The following is a 17,917-nucleotide window of genomic DNA, read 5'->3' as shown; positions in this document are numbered from 1 at the left end:
TGAACCCTAATTAATCTGTTTTCATACTAGTTCTAATTTAGAGGAGGCATGTAAGATTTTAGGCAGAACGGAGAATGACACATAATGCTCATTAGCAGTTTGAATCTTGCTTCTTTTCTGCTTTTCTGTCTGGTGATGCTCTCACCAGGATGGAAAGCCTTTAATTTATCATTTTGCCCAACAAGAAGCTGCTGGTGTAATCCGCAGGATGTATGGAATCATATTAAGATTTAAAATTAGTTTTTTATCCAAGCTTTGTTGAATTCGTTGTCATTATTCTGATCTATGTAGGCAGGACGTTGTTTATTGTTGTAAGAATACCCAAAGTATTTTTGGTGACCAAACTGAGGAATGAGTAGATACAGAATTGCTTGTGGCGGACTGATTGCCCCTTCCCTACCATTCCAAGTTGCTCTGAGTCAGCTGCGTTTCTCTGTGAGATCTTGTGAATTTTTTCTTCTACCGTCAAAAGCTGAAAATTTAAAAATATGATTTACAATTTATGTCCTTCCTTTAACAGAGATTTTTGGAAAACATGTAAAAAGAAAAACTGTAAAAAGCTCCTGCACCATCCAACTAATTCTCAAAAAGTTAGTTCTTTCCCTTTGGCCGGTTAAAACACAGATGGTTCTTTGGGGCACCTGAGGGGCTCAGTGGGTTAAAGCCACTGCCTTTGGCTCAGGTCATGATCCCAGGGTCCTGGGATCAAGTCCCGCATCGGACTCTCTGCTCAGCAGGGACCCTGCTTCCTCCTCTCTCTCTGCCTGCTGTTCTGCCTGCTTGTGATCTCGGTCTGTCAGATAAATAAATAAAATCTTTAAACACACACACACAGATGGTTCTGGAAAAGAGTCTTCAGTTAATTTGGGTCAATTAGTATATGGGCTATAACACAATATACAATTACAAATAATGTAGGGAATTTGAAGAATAAGGTTCCTTATTAGGAAATGTGAGTTTTAAAATGTCTGACCTATCACAAGTATGACTTCACACTTTTCATATATTTGTGCTTTTTAATTTGAAAAGTGGTCCTCAGCTCACTCGTGATCTTTGTTGTTTTGATTTGCTATTGTCTGTGTTCTGCAGCACTTTACGACGATCTGGATAGATGTCCTGACCTGGGAATTGAGAATTACGGTGTTTCCATGACAACCTTGAATGAAGTGTTCCTGAAACTGGAAGGGAAATCAGCTATTGATGAACTGGGTAAATAAAGTGCATGGGAGTGATCACATAACACAATTTACAACAACACAGTATAGATTTCCATAAGACACAAGTCCTTTCCTAGATAGGGATGAATAAAGCCAAAATGCATCCCTGTGACTTCTGTTACCTTTCCTGCCAATACTGCCTTGTTATTAGAGGTGACTCATTTTCTTCTAAACAGGGCTCACTGCCTTCATCCTGCTTCCCAAGAGCAATTTCAGACAAAACATTAATTTTCAGTCTCTCTCTTCCAGCGTTCTGATTACGTCCTTTCATTGCCTACTGGTCTCCCCAGTTTCTTTCTTTCTTTTTTTTTTAAATTATTTTAGTTTAAATTTTTTGTTAACATATAATGTATTATTTGCCCCAGGGGTACAAGTCTGTGAATCATCAGGCTTACACATTTCACGGCACTCACCATAGCACATACCCTCCCCAATGTCCATAACCCAACCACCCTCTCCCTACCCCCCACCCCCAGCAACCCTTGGTTTGTTTTGTGAGATTGAGAGTCTCTTATGGTCTGTCTCCCTCCCGATACCATCTTGTTTCATTTTTCCCTTCCATACCCCCCCAACCCCCCGCCCTGCCTCTCAAATTCCTCATATCAGTGCTATCATATGATAATTGTCTTTCTCTGATTGACTTATTTCACTCAGCTTAATATCCTCTAGTTCCATCCACACTGTTGCAAATGGCAAGATTTCATGTCTTTTGATGGCTGCATAGTATTCCAGTGTGTGTGTGTGTGTGTGTGTGTGTGTATACACACCACTTCTTCTTTATCCATTCATCTGTTGATGGACATCTAGTTTCTTTCGATAGTTTGGCTATTGTGGACATTGCTGCTATAAACATTCAGGTGCACGTGCCCCTTCGGATCACTACATTTGTATCTTTAGGGTAAATACCCATTAGTGCGATTGCTGGGTCATAGGGTAGCTCTGTTTTCAGGTTTTTGAGGAACCTCCATGCTGTTTTCCAGAGTGGCTGCACCAGCTTGCGTTCCCATGAACAGTGTAGGAGGGTTCCCCTTTCTCCACATCCTCATCAGCATCTGTTGTTTCCTGACTTGTTAATTTTAGCCATTCTGACTGGGGTGAGGTGGTATCTCATTGTGGTTTTGATTTGTATTTCCCTGATGCTGAGTGATGTGGGGCACTTTTTCATTGTGTCTGTTTGGCCTCCCCAGTTTCTGATGAGAAGTCAGTTTTAAATTTTATTGAGAATCTCTTGTGTATGATGCATTGTTTGTCTCCTGCTGCTTTCCAGATTCTTTTTTTGTCCTTGGCATCTAACAGCTTGACCCTGATGTCTTTAGGTGTTGATCTCCTTGCATTTATCCTGCTGGGAATTTGGTGAGCTTTTTGTATGTGTGGTTTGTGTTTTTCATCAAATTTGGGAAGTTTTTAGCCATTAATTTTTCAACTATACTTTCTGATCCTTTCTGTCTCAATTCTCCTTCTGGAATTTCCATTAATATACGTGATATATGTTAATATGCTTGATAATGTCTCACGTTTATCTGGGACTTCATTTTATTTTCATTCTTTTTTCCTTCTGTTCTTCAAACTTAATAATCTCGATTTATCTTTGTCACGTTCACTGGTTCCTTTCTTCCGCCAGGAGATATTTGTTGAGCTTTTATTTTTTTTCACTTTTTTTAAATTATGTTAAGTTAGCCACTGTAGAGTACATCATTAGTTTTTGATGCAGTGTTCAATGATTCACTGGTTGCATATAACACCCAGTGTTCGTCACAAAACGTGTCCTCCTTAGTGCTCATCACCTGGTGACTCCATCCCCCCACTGATCCTCCCCTCTGAAACCTTCAGTTTGTTTCCCAAGGTCCATAGTCTCTCACGGTTCATCTCCCTCTCCAATTTCTCCCCCTTCGGTTTTCCATCCCTTTGCTTATGGTTCTCTGTGCTATTCCTTATAGTTCATATATGAGTGAAACCATATAATTGTTTCTCTGCTTGACTTATTTGACTTAGCATAAATCCCTCCAGTTCCATCCATGTCGATGCAAATGGTAGATATTCATTCTTTCTGATGGTTGAGTAATATCCCATTGTATGTATGAACCACATATTTTTTTATCCATTCATCTTTTGAAGAGCTTTTATTTTTTCAGTCAATTCTTAAAATCAGTTATTATACATTTTAACTCAAAAATTCCCAGTTGGTTATTTTAAATAATTTTATACTTTTCATTATACACCCTATTTGATGACAGAGTATTGTAATACTTGGTGATTTCTAAATGTGTCATTCAATGTACAAATATGTGTGGATTTCCAAGATACTGTTATTGACATTAAATCATATTCCAGCACAGGCAAAATTCTAGACCTCTCTCTATGTAATACAGGTCCACTGCCCAATTTCTCAACAATAGCAGATATCTCCCTGATTTTCAGCTTGCTATCATTTTTTTGTTTATTTGTTTTTTGGAGGAATTTCAGTTTTTCTACTCGTGGGAGGTAACCTGACTCTCCACTCTTGACCATAGCTCACCATGTCTTGGGAGATCACTCCTCCTTACCACCCCACACTCTAAATTAGTCTGTCAATGTATGTATCCAGCCAAGATCTATTCTGTTTCATCTGTCTTCCTCCACTCATTGGTCCAGTAGCCAGCACCTGGTTGATTTCCTTTACAAAGGAAGACCCCATGTGCCTTGATGATATCTTACTCAAGACTCTATGTAACCTGGTGTGTTTCTTTCTTAGCTTTTCGTTCCTGTCTTCAGCCTTTGTTCCCATGTATTTGGTGAAGTTTTCATGGGAAAGAATTGGTAAAAGGTGTGAACTCCGTTTGTGACTTGGGTACCAGGCCACATATGACCATAAGAGTTTGTTTAATGCTCTCTCCTCATTCAAGTCTAAAGTTGGTCTTCCCTTCTACTACTGTGCCCCTAACATGAAAACATCCATATGTATCATCTCCCCTAGGGATGGCTCTTCCCTTTATGAAATATTTTATTATTATTTTGCTTTCTTTGTGCTTTCATTTATCTGATGGGTTAAAAATAGCAGGTATTATTCTCTTAGGAAGAGAGGTGACAATCTCTGGGGTGCCTGGGGGCACTATGTGATCATGCATATTTATCATAACCTCTTTAATGTACTGTCTGTGTCCATATGATCTAAGATCCCCTTTCTACTCCTTTTGTTCAAGACATGAAATTCCATTGATGTTTCTAGCTCATAGCAGCAGCCAATAGCACCACATAACACTACAGTTTCACAGAAGATTGTGATATCGTTGCTAAAACATCTCCTCCAGGAAGCTCCAGAAGGTCCATCTGAAGTGGGATTTTGTAAATTGCTTTTTTTTTTTTTTAATTTTGTAGATATGGCCACATTGGGAGAAGCACAGGCAGAAAGAACTGGAGACACAGAGAGGCTTGTTGAGATGGAACAAGTTCTCAGTTCACTCAATGAGACCACAAAGACCATAAGGGGGTTGGCTCTCTGGAAACAGCAAATCTGCATGATTGCACGGGTTCGCTTCTTGAACTTAAAGCATGAAAGGAAAGCTCTCTTATCTCTGTGAGTGTCAGAGGGCCACAGGTGGTTTTTCTTTTTTTTTTTCCAGTCGATACATTAAAAAACAGATCTGCAATGTAAAATCAAGAGAAGATAACCCAAAATAAAAATAAATGTCTGCACCTACAAAAGTGGATAAAGAATAATACCCAGTTTAGTTAATGGTTTTAGTGGTTATCTGTCGGCAATCTAGCAGGGGAAATTTATAATGTTTTTGGAGGGAATTTTCAGGAAAAAGTTCAAGTAATGTAGTTTTCCTGTGTTATTCCATCTCTTTCAAATTTTCCACTGGGTAGGTGACTGAAACATTGGGATGTGGATTTATGCCCCCCCCAACATATCCATATGCCCATGCCTTATTTTGAGTATTGTACAGTAATGCTCCTGACGCTTCCCTGGATCCTAACTCTCCCACTAGGTTCTACTTGGTCTTACCTAAATGTCATGACTTCCCACCAGCTCTCTTAACTGATGTTAGTTCACTCTCCATACTTCCTTTCTTAAAAAAAAAAGATTTTATTTACTTATATATCTGAGAGACAGAGCATGAGCAGGGGATGTGGCAGGCAGAGGGAGAATCAGGCTCCCCACTCTCCAGCAAGGAGCCTGATGTGGGACTCAATCTTAGGACCCTGGAATCATGACCTGAGCTGAAGGCAGATGCCTAACTGACTGAGCCATCCAGGGGGTCCCTCCTTCCCTATACTTCTTGTGTGCACACTGGGCACTATCCCCACTCCTTCGAATCACATCCCCTCTCATTGACTCACTTGTCTCTATGGCACTTTGGCTAACAATCAGTACCTCATCTATGAATACTTTGATGAAGCATCAAAAAGATAGGAGGCTTGTTAGCACGTAATGGAGTCTCCATAAATACTCATGAATAAGTAAATAATGGGAATTCATTGAGAGCCTTTGACGAGGAGATAGCATGATTTAAGAGAAACCGTTATTATTTATCTGGCAACCTTGTTTAACAACTTCTGGAGAGATGCTGGGCATTTAACAAGAATTCAAACAAGCTGTAACATTGTAAAACAAGAAATTAGGAATAGAGAAAAGTTTTGAAGCAAGGTATAAGGCTGGAACGATAAAAATTTTCAGCTGAGGGGTAACTGGGTGGCTCACTTGGTAAAGCATCTGACTCTTGGTTTTGGCTCAGGTCATGCTCTCAGGGTCGTGAGATCAAGTCCTCTGTTGGGCTCTTTGTTCAGCAGGGAGTCTGCTTGGGTATTCTCTCTCTCTCCTTCTACCCCTCCCTACCCCACTCATGCCCCCCCCCCAAATTAAAAAAAATTTTTTTCAACTTCCTTGAAATGGTGAATACAAGAGAATAAAGAATAACTGAAAGTTTGAGCTCAGTGACTAAAGAAATCCTGCTGTCACTAACAGAAATAGGGACTATCTGAAGAGGAGTAGTTGTGAAGAAAATTGAGTCCAGAGCATTGATGGATTAACTAGCAGGAAGGAAGAGCAGAGAACCAGAGTCTCAGGAGAGAAAATCTGCAGGCGCAGGCGCAGTTCAAGGACACCTGCCTCTTGAAACTGTGTGGGATAAGCCATTGCCTGAGAGCAACAAGAGAAGGGAACCAAGGAAAAGTCTCCATTTTGTCATCTTTAATTAAGAGTTGGGAAAAGGGCAGAAACTCAGGAAATGAATCAGAGAGCTCGATGTTTAATTTTCATAATCTCTTGATCTCATCACATCATCATCCATCCACTCAGACAGTTCTGAAAGGTTCAGAAATGACTGGGCATTCACGCTGGCCCTTTTCTTCTGGGTAGGCTCTTGATTCTAGGAGTTGGAATTTGCCCTCTTCTTTTGAGGACTATCCGCAACAGAATATATGAAATGAGCTACACTTGGGACCTTTCTCCTCATTTGTACTTCCTTGCTCCTGGACAATACCCACGCGATCCTCTCACTCAATTACTGATCATCAATAAAACAGGTAATGATGGGGTGTGTACTCCATTCCTAAATGCATTCCCTGTTACGAGCATTACTTAAAAAACATAAAATGTGAGAGAGAGAAATGAGCTTTTGGCTTCTTCAGCATAAAACCACTCGTAAGTCTTGAGGGTGATGAGTACAAGCCCAAAACGGAAAAGGAACTAGGGAAGGATTTGCCGAGGAGAAATAAATTTTATGGTGGCTGTGTGCAAAATGAAATGCTTACAATTCAGTGGGTTTGGGTGTTATTATTATTCCACAATTAAAAAATTAAACATTGAAACATTTAATTTTTTAATTGTAGAATAATATTCTTTTGTGGAACTGTGCTACATTTTATTTATTATTCATCATTGATGGGATATTCCCCCAATAACTGGCTATTATGAATATTGCTGCTATAAAAGTCCAAGTTTTTATATGAACATACTTTTTTTTTCATCTCTTTTGGGGTATAAAACCCAGGAATGGAATTGTGGGGTCATATGGTGACTGTATTTAACCTTTAGAGGGACAGCTAAACTCTTTTAAAGTGACTACCCCAATTTATTATTATGCTAGCAGTTTGTGAAGATTCCAGTTTCTACACATTTTCACTCAAATTTGTTATTTCCTTTTTTGGTCATACCCCTTTTAGCGTGAATCAAGTAGTATCTTGTGGTTAGATTTGCATTTTGCTAGTAACTAGTGACCTTGGGCATCTTTTCATGTACATCTTTTCATTACTGACCATTGTATATCTATCTTTGGAGAAATGTCTTTTAAAATATGGATTGTATGTCCTTTTTATTGAATCCTAAGTGTTCTTTATATATTCTAAATACATGTCTCTTTTTGGATGCAATAGATCCTCACTATTCACAGATTCTGTATTTGCAAACTTATCTAGTCAGGAAATTTTATTTGTGACCCCAAGACCAATACTAATGGCTCTTTCATAGTAAGTCACAAAGTGAAAAATTGGAGTCGCTTGATGCACAATTTCTAGCTGAGGTAAACAAGGTGATGGTTTGCCTTGTTTCAGGTCTCACACTATACATAAATATCCTTTCTGTAGTCCATTTAGGGCCATGTTTTTCACATTTTCTTGCTTTTGGGGGTGATTTTGCTGTTGAAAATGACCCCCAAGAATAGGGTCGAGGTGCTTTCCAGTGTCCCTAAGTAGGGAAGGCTGTGAGGTAACTTACAGAGAAAATATGTGTGTCAAATAAATTTTGTTCAGGCATGAGTTATAGTGCCATTGGCTGTGATATCAATGTTCATGAATCAACAATATATACAACGAAACATATAAAAATATGGTGATATATTGATTGATCAAAGAAACTGTTGTGACCAGAAGCTCACAGGACCCGAACCTTGTGTTTCTCTTCAGAGCAATAATTGAGAATTCACTAATTCCATGTTTGTGGTGATGTTAGAGAATATATGTACCATGAATAATAAAAATCAATGGCAAATATTTTGCAAATATTTCACCTCACCCTGTAGATTGCCTTTGCATTTTCTCATTGGTGTCCATTGAAACATAATGTTTTAATTTTTATGAGGTCTAACTTATTTTTTTCCCTTGCTTGTGCTTTTGGTGTCATATCTAGGTAAGCTTTACCTAACCCAAGATCACAGATTTACTTCTATATTTCCTTCTAAGGGTTTTATACTCTTAGTTCTTATACGTAGGTCTCTGATCCATTTTGAGTTAATTTTTTGTATGGTGTGAGGAAGGGATGCAACTTCAATAGCTATCCAGTTATCTTCCTGGGAGAGTCTGGCCACCAACCTTTCTTATTCCATCCAGTCCTATGTTGCAGAAACTCCATCCCAGGCAGTGAGAGGTCTGGAGTTCTCTTCTTCCATCCATCCCCTACTCATAAGATGGAAGCTCTATCCTAGGCACAAGTTCTTGACTAGATCCAGTCAGAGTGGGTCTTCTGTCATACCTTCTTCTGAAGGTATAGATTTTTTACTCAAGTGCCATTTTCTCAGTGTTCTTACCCAGATTTATTAGATTTTCTTAAATAAATGTGAAGGTTTTTTTCTTTTTTCATTTTCTGTATGCCCTTAAGGCAGTCAGGAGATTTTAACTTATTGGATTTTTAGTGATTTTTCACAAGTTATGGTTGCCTTTCTAGAGGAAGGTCCACAAACCTCTCCATGCCTTCATCCAACAAGTTGTCTTCCCAATTCAAGACACATTTTAAAAGTCAGTTAATAATGTATCAGTAGTGAAGTGAGATTTAGCAATTTTGGTGGTTAATTACTGGAGATTATCTGTGTCACTAAAACCTTAATTGTTATGGCCACTCAATGCAATATTCTAGGGGAAAACATCTATTTCAAATGCCATATGGTGGTAAAAAAGACTTTTACCTTTCACATTAGCAGTAATCAGAAGCAAATAAATATATTATAAAGTAAACTGCATAACAAGTGAATAGACTTAATTCAAAGTAGCAAGTATGTTCTGATGTGGAAAAATATCCTGACCGTCCATATTACAGTAAGGATCACATAATGACATTAATTATAATTTTTTTGTACAACCTGATATTGATTTTCTAAGTTTTGTGATATACCTATCTACAACTCAGGGGCAAGCATTGATGACTTTATACGTTCTGTGGAGCATCAGAACATAGCTTTGGAAGTGGATGTATCTGGAACCAAAAATGGCCTGGATGACCCATCTTATAATGGAGCCATCATTGTATCTGGTAATACAAAGGTACGCTGGTTTCTGTTTCCTAATGTTTCCCAAAGGTGTGGAAAAGCTAATATAATATCAGTGTACTCGGTTCTCCCCTTTAGGAAATGAAATGAAAAACAAATACTGCTTTTATTACTTAGTGAATGGTAGTCATTAATATGATGAATAACTCATACCTCAATCATTGTCTACCAATACAAATGGCATGTATTAGCAAAAGAAATACTATCTAATACCCACTGTCAAGTGCATATTTGAGTCCAAAGAACTCAGATTTCCTCTCAGCGATTTTACTATACATATATTGTGAAACTTCTGTTTTATTCTTTTTTTTAAAGATTTTATTTATTTATTTGACAGACAGAGATCACAAGTAGGCAGAGAGGCGGGGGGTGGGGTCAGGGAGGCAGGTAGAGCAGGCTCCCTGCTGAGCAGAAGCCCGATGTGGGGCTCCATCCCAGGACCCCGAGATCATGACCTGAGCCAAAGGCAGAGGCTTTAACCCACTGAGCCACCCAGGCGCCCTTGTTTTATTCTTTAACAGTTATAATTGATTCTAGCCTTAAGCCAGACATCTGGTGTCTTGAAAATAAGATACAGCCTACGTATACATTTTGTTTTCCTTACACAGTATTTGGTTTTTGCTTTGATTATTTGACACCATTTTAAAAACATGATCTTCTTGTTAAAATATTGAATTTGGGGGCACCTGGGTGGTTCAGTTTTTAAGCATCTTCCTTCAGCTCAGGCCAGGATTCAGGGTCCTAGGATCGAGTCCCACATCAGGCTCCCTGCTTGGCAGGAGTCTGCTTCTCCCTCTCCCACTCCTCCTGCTTGTGTTCCCTCTCTTACTGTCTGTCAAATAAATAAATAAAATCTTAAAGAAAATAAATTGAGTTTTGACCTCTTCAGAAAAAAAAAATCTTTGTGAATTTATAACCTTTCTTTTTATATTTTAGAATTACAGCTTTTCATTAGCATGTAATACCAAAAGACTAAATTGCTTCCCAGTTCTTATGGATATTATTAGTAATGCGCTACTTGGAATGATTATACCATCAGCACATATCCAAACTGACAGAAGTACCTTTATAGTGGTAAGTATATTGACTCTCCTCCATCGGGATCTGGTGGAGATCACTCTTCTAAGTGCTGTGATCTTGTTCTTACTGAGTAAACTACTGCATAATAAATTACCATTTGGATTTATGCTAGCTCCTGGTTTTGAAAAATCAATACACTTTTAGAGCTTCAATTTTTTAAATAATCTCTACACTCAACATGGGGCTTGAAGTCTCAACCACAAGATCAAGAGTCACATGCCCTACTAACGAACCCAGCCAAGTTCCCCTAGAGCTTCAAATTTTTAAAGGCAAAATAGAACTAACAAAATATTTTTCGAAGAGAATGTGACAAAAATGAACTTAGGGAGCACTGAGACTAGCACAAAAATAACAAAAGATGGAAGGAAGGAAAGGAAAGGAAGGAGGGAAGGGGGGAAGGGGACAGAGAGGAAAAGAAATTGAAGTCTTATTAGTACTTTTAGAAATGCTACAAAAGGAAAAAATTTAGGACAAAGTTCAGGCCAAAATTGCAGACTGGTTACATTAGAATTACTCCAATTTCTTGTAATAAATACTCATTATCTGAGGCAACTCTAGACCTACCAAACCAGCTTTTTCATACCTGGGGGAGGCAGGGGAGGAGGGCAGGGGGGAGAAGCCCAGGTGATTAGATTATATACAGTTTTGTAAGTTTGGAAACCAGAATACCTATTAGAGTTTGTAACTATTCCTTTTTGATTATTTCCTAAATATATTTCTTCCTCTTAGAGAGTTCTTTGAACACAGAGACCATGTATTTTTAATACTACAAAGTATTTTGTCCCTGAGATAGGGCCTGGAACATGATAAGCACTAAGTAATTTATTTGTTAAATGCATAAATGAATGTCAGAGGTCAGCAAATTATCTATATTCCATACCACTATCGGGTTTTATATATGGGTTTTATATATGGCTAAGGACCAGCTACCCATGTGTATATAAATGAACCCACCATTATTTTTATACACTCCTTCAAGATCTTGAGTTAATTTCTTACAACATACGTCAAGTCATGGTGTGTTCAGAAAATAAAAATCCCTTTCATTAAGAATGTGTAAGAAGCTAAATCATTAAAGCAAAAAATCTAATTCTCCATTAAGTATTAATTGATTTTAGAACCTATTCTATGGTTCATTTCATTAACCTCCTATCAGTTTTCTGGTTTCTGAGGGAGGATACAAACTGGGCAATTTGCCTTGAGCTTCCATCTATGAAAACATTCTGTTTTAGGCACAAGAAGTTTGACACCAGCCACTTTAATTAACCTTGTATTTAGGTGCCCAACATCTGAACTTTGATATCTCCAGCAACTCATTTCCTGTTCTATTTGAATTTACCTACTCACTGCTCCAGTAATTGTCTTCTGTAGCTTCAGACCTTGTGTCTGTCCTGCTCAAAGTCACGGGCTTACCACTGAGTACTTAACCCACCAAACTTGTAAGGTGTTCTGAAAAGTTCCTGTCAATAAGCCCAGATTTCACCTTCCCATAATTAGCAAGGATTTCTCTCACGGTCAGGCTGAAGAGGACCAGACTCTGCTTACAACTTTTTTCAGTAATCTGTGTAATCAAACACTACCTAGGTAGATCATGAAAGTAACATGGGGACTGCTTTCAGGAAAGTCTGTGAATCTTCCATCCTCAAAGATTTTTCCAAACAGGAGCAACAAATGTGTGTAGCCAAGGTCAAAGGTTTTTCTTGGAGATTTCACTTCCCCTTCTTGTACTGTACTTTATCCCTCCTTTTGAACCCTAGACCAGTGTTTATTTGATTTCAGGGTATACCTAGACAGATACTGATCATCACTGTGCCCATAAAACATCTGATAGGATTTTTTGACTCAAGATATCACATTTGAAATAATTAAATAGGAGTTAAAAATGGAATGTGAATGATCATTATTTATTGTTTACCATAAGAGATGCATAACGTAAGAAAATGACGAATCTTACTCCTTTTTTTATCTTCCAACTCTGTCATATTATCAATTCATTCACCTTCTTTGAGTCATTTTCTTTACCCATGAACTGGGATAGAAAGCCAAGAGTTAAGCTTCAAATTTGGAACCAAAAATGGATAAGGAAAGAGTTTGGGAACCTCCACAGGGACCGAAGGCAGGAGTGTATATCATTAGTTTAATATTTTTAAAAATGTATTCCAGAAAACAAATTTTGTTATTTGTTATTCAGCTCATTGTATTCTTTTCATTTTTCAGGACAGAGAGAGTAGTAGTTCATACGAATTCCAAGTATATACCATATTCTGGTTGATTTTGATGTCCTCATGTTCTCCTTATATTGCCATGAGCAGCATTGATGATTACAAGGTAATAATGATACCTTCATTACTTTGTACAGATAGAAGCTGAAGGTAATATAATTATAGGATTTTCCTTTGGGCTATTTATGCATGTTTAATAGAGCAGCCAATTCAGCAATAAGTCCTAAGATATAACGTGGGTTTTTTTTTTTTAAGATTTTATTATCCATTTGAGAGTGAGAGAGTGAGAGAGAGCATGAAAGGGGAGAGGGTCAGAGGGAGAAGCAGACTCCCCATGGAGCTGGGAGCCTGATGCAGGACTTGACCCCAGGACTCCAGGATCATGACCTGAGCCGAAGACAGTCGCTTAACCAACTGAACCACCCAGGCGTCCAACATTTTTTAAGCCTTTATAAATATAGGGATAAATAAATAGATTACAGGTAGAGAATGATTCTAAAATTACATGGATAAGCAGAGCCTAGAACAGACAAAATAACTTTGAAAAAGAAAAAAACAAGTTGGGTGAGTTATGCTTCTGACTTCAAGGCTTACTACAAAGTTATAGGAATGAAGAATGTGTTGTATTTATTTAGGAGAATAATATGGGCATGTGAAATGAAATAGACCACTTAGATATTACCAGGTGATTTTCAGTAAAATCAGGGAATTCAGCAAATTTTACCAGAACAACCTGATATTGGTATATGAGGAAAGAAAAATGTTCTCAACACTCACCTCATGCCATATACAAAATTATTTTGAAATAAATCATGGGTTTTGTGATAGGCAGTTATTTCCTAGATGGGACAGAATAAGCATATGCTTCAAAGAAAATGAGAACTTGAAACTCATCAAAGTTAAAATCTTTTACTCTTTGTAAAACACCAATAATAAAGTAAAAAAACTTTGCTGGGAGAAAAATCTTCACAATGCTCATACATTTAACAAAAGCCTTGTATCACGCTTGTGTTAGCAGCACAGAAATTCGATTGGGAAGAAATGCAGAAGCATCACAGGGTCCCTACACAATGTCACAAAAATCTGTGAAGCGTGCCATCTTAAAAAAAAAAATTATGTCAAGAATATAAAGAACTTTTAGTAATAGAAGACAGCCTAAATTTAAAGATAGCCTAATTTTAATAAAATATAGCCTCAGTAATAAAAGGTAGCCTATTTAAAAGATGGGCAAAAATTTGAACAAACACTTCACCAAAGAAGATATACAGAAGGAAAATGCTCCCATAAAAAGAGGACTGATATCAGAGTAATCAGGAAAATAGCCTCAATGAAGTCCCTCTACTCATTTAAATAAAATGAATAACATTAACATGACTGAAAATACCAAGTTTGTGAGGATGTGGAGACATTGGAACTCTTACGCTTTGTCAGCAAGAATGTAAAATGCACAATCACTTTGCTAAGCAATTTGGCTCTGTCTTGTAATTAAAAATACATGTATTGTATGACCCAGAATTTCTCTCCTAAGTATTTACCTGGGAGAAAAGAAAACATCTTTCTGCATACAGACTGGTACATTACCATTCTTGGTAGCTTTAGTCATAATGGCCAACAATCTAAAACAACCCCAATTTTCATCAAGCTGTGAATTAATAAATAAATTCTTGTGTGGCCATATCATCATGTGATTTCTATGTGTGATTCCGCATCATGGAATACTACTGAACACTACAAAAGAAGGAACAACTAAAAATGTGTCGGCATGGGTACTGCTCAACCATTACACTGAGGGAATGAAGACAGAAAAGAGTAAATCCTGAATGATTTCATTTATAGGAAATTCTCAGAAAGGAAAAATAAATTCATAGTGACAGAAAGCAGACCTGTGGTTTCTTGCAACCAAGATAAAGGCTATTGATTGCAAAGGAGCATGGAAAATTGGGGGTGACAGGTAATGAAAATGCTCTATACTTTGATTATGAGTGTGGTACGGGGATATATGCATTTGTCAAACCCCATTCAACTGTATACTTACAGGGATATTTTTCAAAATTATACTTCAAAAGTTAATGAGGGGCACCTGGGTGGCTCAGTGGGTTAAAGCCTCTGCCTTCAGCTCAGGTCATGATCCCGGGGTCCTGGGATCCAGCCCCACATCGGGCTCTCTGCTCAGCAGGGAGCCTGCTTCCCCCTCCCTCTCTCTGCCTGCCTCTCTGCCTACTTGTGATCTCTGTCTGTCAAATAAATAAAATCTTTTAAAAAAAAGTTAATGAAAAAAAATAACTGAAATAAAAGAAAATAGTATTTTGAAAATGGGACAACTCAGATAAAAAATAAATTTCAATGTTTAACTAACAATCTGTTTATAATTTTCATTTACAGGTACTCTTTCAATAATCCCAGTGAATTTTCAATGTATCTACAAGTATTTGGAGCACCTTATAATGAAGATTTTGATTCTGTAATTCTGGGTAGAGACAAATTTTGAGTGGCAGTCATAGGATGGTGAACTTATGACTAATCAACCCAGACCAACTCACATCAGCTTTATTTACAGATCTTAATAGAATATCCTTTAATGGTTCCATTTTGGTAACTTCTACACAAAATGACCTTGTCCAACCATCTTTATCTGTTTGAAACTTCCTCCCTCTTCAAAGTAATTCTATTGTCCAAAGGAAGTGAAGGCCATCAGAATAATGTTCTCTTCTCTTCCTAGTGTAGAACCTCCAGGAATCTTGGGAAATGCTATTTGCTGGCCTGATGTAACTGTCAGCCATCCTGCTGTTAACATAGTCCTAATTTAAAAATGTCTCCCACAGGGGATGCCTGGGTGGCTCAGTTGGTTAAGCATCTGTCTTCAGCTCAGGTTGTGATCCTAGGGTCTTGGGATCAAGTCCCACATCAGGCTCCTTGCTCAGTGGGGAACCTGCTTCTCCCTCTGTCTCCCTCCCCTTGCTTGTACCCTCACTTTCTCTCTGGCAAATAAATAAGTAAGATCTTTAAGAAAAAAAAAAGTCTCCCATAGAAAACACACACACTTTCTTTCTCTGGCCTGTGTGATGCCACAATTCCATCATGGTTCCCTCAACACCCTGCCACTGTCTGTCTCCCTCTAGTGGAACATCTCATTCTTCTCCATTGTCTCTAAATTCTGGAACTCCTCAGACACCAGCCCTTATCTCTCTCATCATGTTAGATGTCATTTTCTCCTCAGTAAGCTCATGGAACCTGAGGGCTTCAAACTCCCTTTAACTAACCCATCATTCACAGATTTGACTGCACCCCAGATCTCTAGTTTCTAACATTCCCTCGAGGGTGATCTGAACTCCCTTCTTGGGGTCCCCACTGGGAGCAGCATCACACACTTAAACTTCATGTCTCCAAAGCTGAATTTATGGTATTCTTGAATGTGGACCCCCTTCCATATTTCCTGCCTCTGTAGATGGCAGAACCAGGCACGCAGGTGCTCTGTCAGTAACGTAAAATCACAATTCATCCCTCTCGTGGCCTCACCCACAGATCAGTCCGGCACTAGAACCTTGTTAGACGTTGTGCGAACTGAATAGACCTGTGATGGGAGATTTGGTTAAGTATCTTTTGGTCCGATTACATCTAAGATAGGAGCCTCATTTAGCTAATCAGAGACCACCAGCAAATGAATTTAACTATAAGTAGTTATGTAGTATTTTTAAGTAGTTGATAAGTAGTTTTAAAAAATGTAACTTAGGATGTTCAGAGAATGACAAGGAATACAAAATACATAATATTTATGAAAGTAATACTATTTTATACATATTTATTATATACAAACAGTGAGCACAAGTCTCTCCCCAAAGATGATATAGTTTATAAGTATAAAATACTATACTTTATATTCTACATAAATATATAATATAGTATGTATTCTTATATAATATAAAATTACTTTATTCTTTTAATTATAAGTAAATGATGCATTGGGGTTGTTTTGGCATAACACACATTCAAATATTTATTAACCATCCAAATATTTATGCATATGTATATCAATATTATTACATGAATAAATATCACGTACTTTGTATTCCTTGTCAATCTCTGAATAAACATACCAAATCCCATATTTTAAAATTACTTATCAAGTGATATGGGGTTTGGCACAAATTAAACAATTATAATAAACAATTAAACAATTTTGAATATACTTTTTCTTTTAAAAATAGTTAAATTCGGGGCACCTGGGTGGCTCAGTCAGTTAAGGGTCTGCCTTCAGTTCAGGTCATGATCATGGCGTCCTAGGATGGAGCCCCACATTGGGCTCCCTGATCAGTGGACTCTGCTTCTCCCTCTGTCCCTCCACCACTCATGTGCTTTTTCTTTCTCTTGGTCTTTCAAATAAACAAATAAAATCTTTTAAAAAATAGTTAATTTGCTGATGGCCTCTGATTAGCCAAATGAGGCGCCTATCTGAGATGTAATTTGATTTATGTTCCTGTACATCATTCATCTCTCTATTGTTTACTGTCATTACATTCGGACCTTCCTTCACATTATTTCTACCAGGTGTGGGATGAACATCCATCCTGTTAACCAAAGCAGCAAACTGATCATTTATGTTTGGGACTCTCCGTATCCCTTGGTCCAGCTGCTTATAGCATGATGCAGAATTATTACAAATGAAAATTTTGTTTGAATATTTCCTTCCATAAACCACATTTTCTGAAGCCTTAAGTTGAAATACCACTTTGTGTCTTTGCCGCTTTTTAATCAGAGCAAAGTTCAGTCCCAGCTGTGGATTTCGGGGCTCTTCCCTTCTGCGTATTGGTGTGGGCAGGCGTTGGTGGACGTTTCAATGTACGCCTTGATGTTCCTTCTTATGTATTTGATGGACTATGGCTTAAACTTCGACGGCACTCTGTTCACACTTATAAGTGAGATTATACAAGTAAGTGACCATCTTCATAGAACAAATATCATTGTATGCATTAATGAAAGCATTTGAAGGGGCAAACTGTTTGCCTTGATGTTTACATCGTTGCAAATCAAATCACTGTAGAACCTCGTTACGTTGTTGCAAATCAAATCACTGTAGAACCTCATTACACTGTTGCAAATCAAATCACTGTAGAACCTCCTGCTCTGACAATCTTTTGGACCCTAATACTTCCTTAGATTGCGT

At 37.9% G+C, this 17,917-nt stretch overlaps 1 protein-coding gene across 2 annotated transcripts in view; it reads left to right on the top strand.

Annotated features, from left to right (window-relative positions):
* Nucleotides 1-17,917, top strand: part of LOC123929371 (ABC-type organic anion transporter ABCA8-like) — a 65,997-nt gene that overhangs the window by 32,533 nt on the left and 15,547 nt on the right. For both annotated transcript variants that reach the window (XM_045984944.1, XM_045984943.1), the window contains 7 exons: nt 1,090-1,209; nt 4,572-4,770; nt 6,556-6,722; nt 9,316-9,449; nt 10,391-10,528; nt 12,752-12,862; nt 17,510-17,683. In XM_045984944.1, the coding sequence (XP_045840900.1) occupies nt 1,090-1,209; nt 4,572-4,770; nt 6,556-6,722; nt 9,316-9,449; nt 10,391-10,528; nt 12,752-12,862; nt 17,510-17,683 (1,043 nt within the window). The remainder of the gene's footprint in view (nt 1-1,089; nt 1,210-4,571; nt 4,771-6,555; nt 6,723-9,315; nt 9,450-10,390; nt 10,529-12,751; nt 12,863-17,509; nt 17,684-17,917) is intronic.

This window comes from Meles meles, chromosome 18 (assembly GCF_922984935.1).
Source record: "Meles meles chromosome 18, mMelMel3.1 paternal haplotype, whole genome shotgun sequence".
Lineage (NCBI taxonomy): Eukaryota > Metazoa > Chordata > Mammalia > Carnivora > Mustelidae > Meles > Meles meles.
Note: the sequence above shows the minus strand (reverse complement) of the source record. Positions and strands in the feature narration are given on the sequence as shown.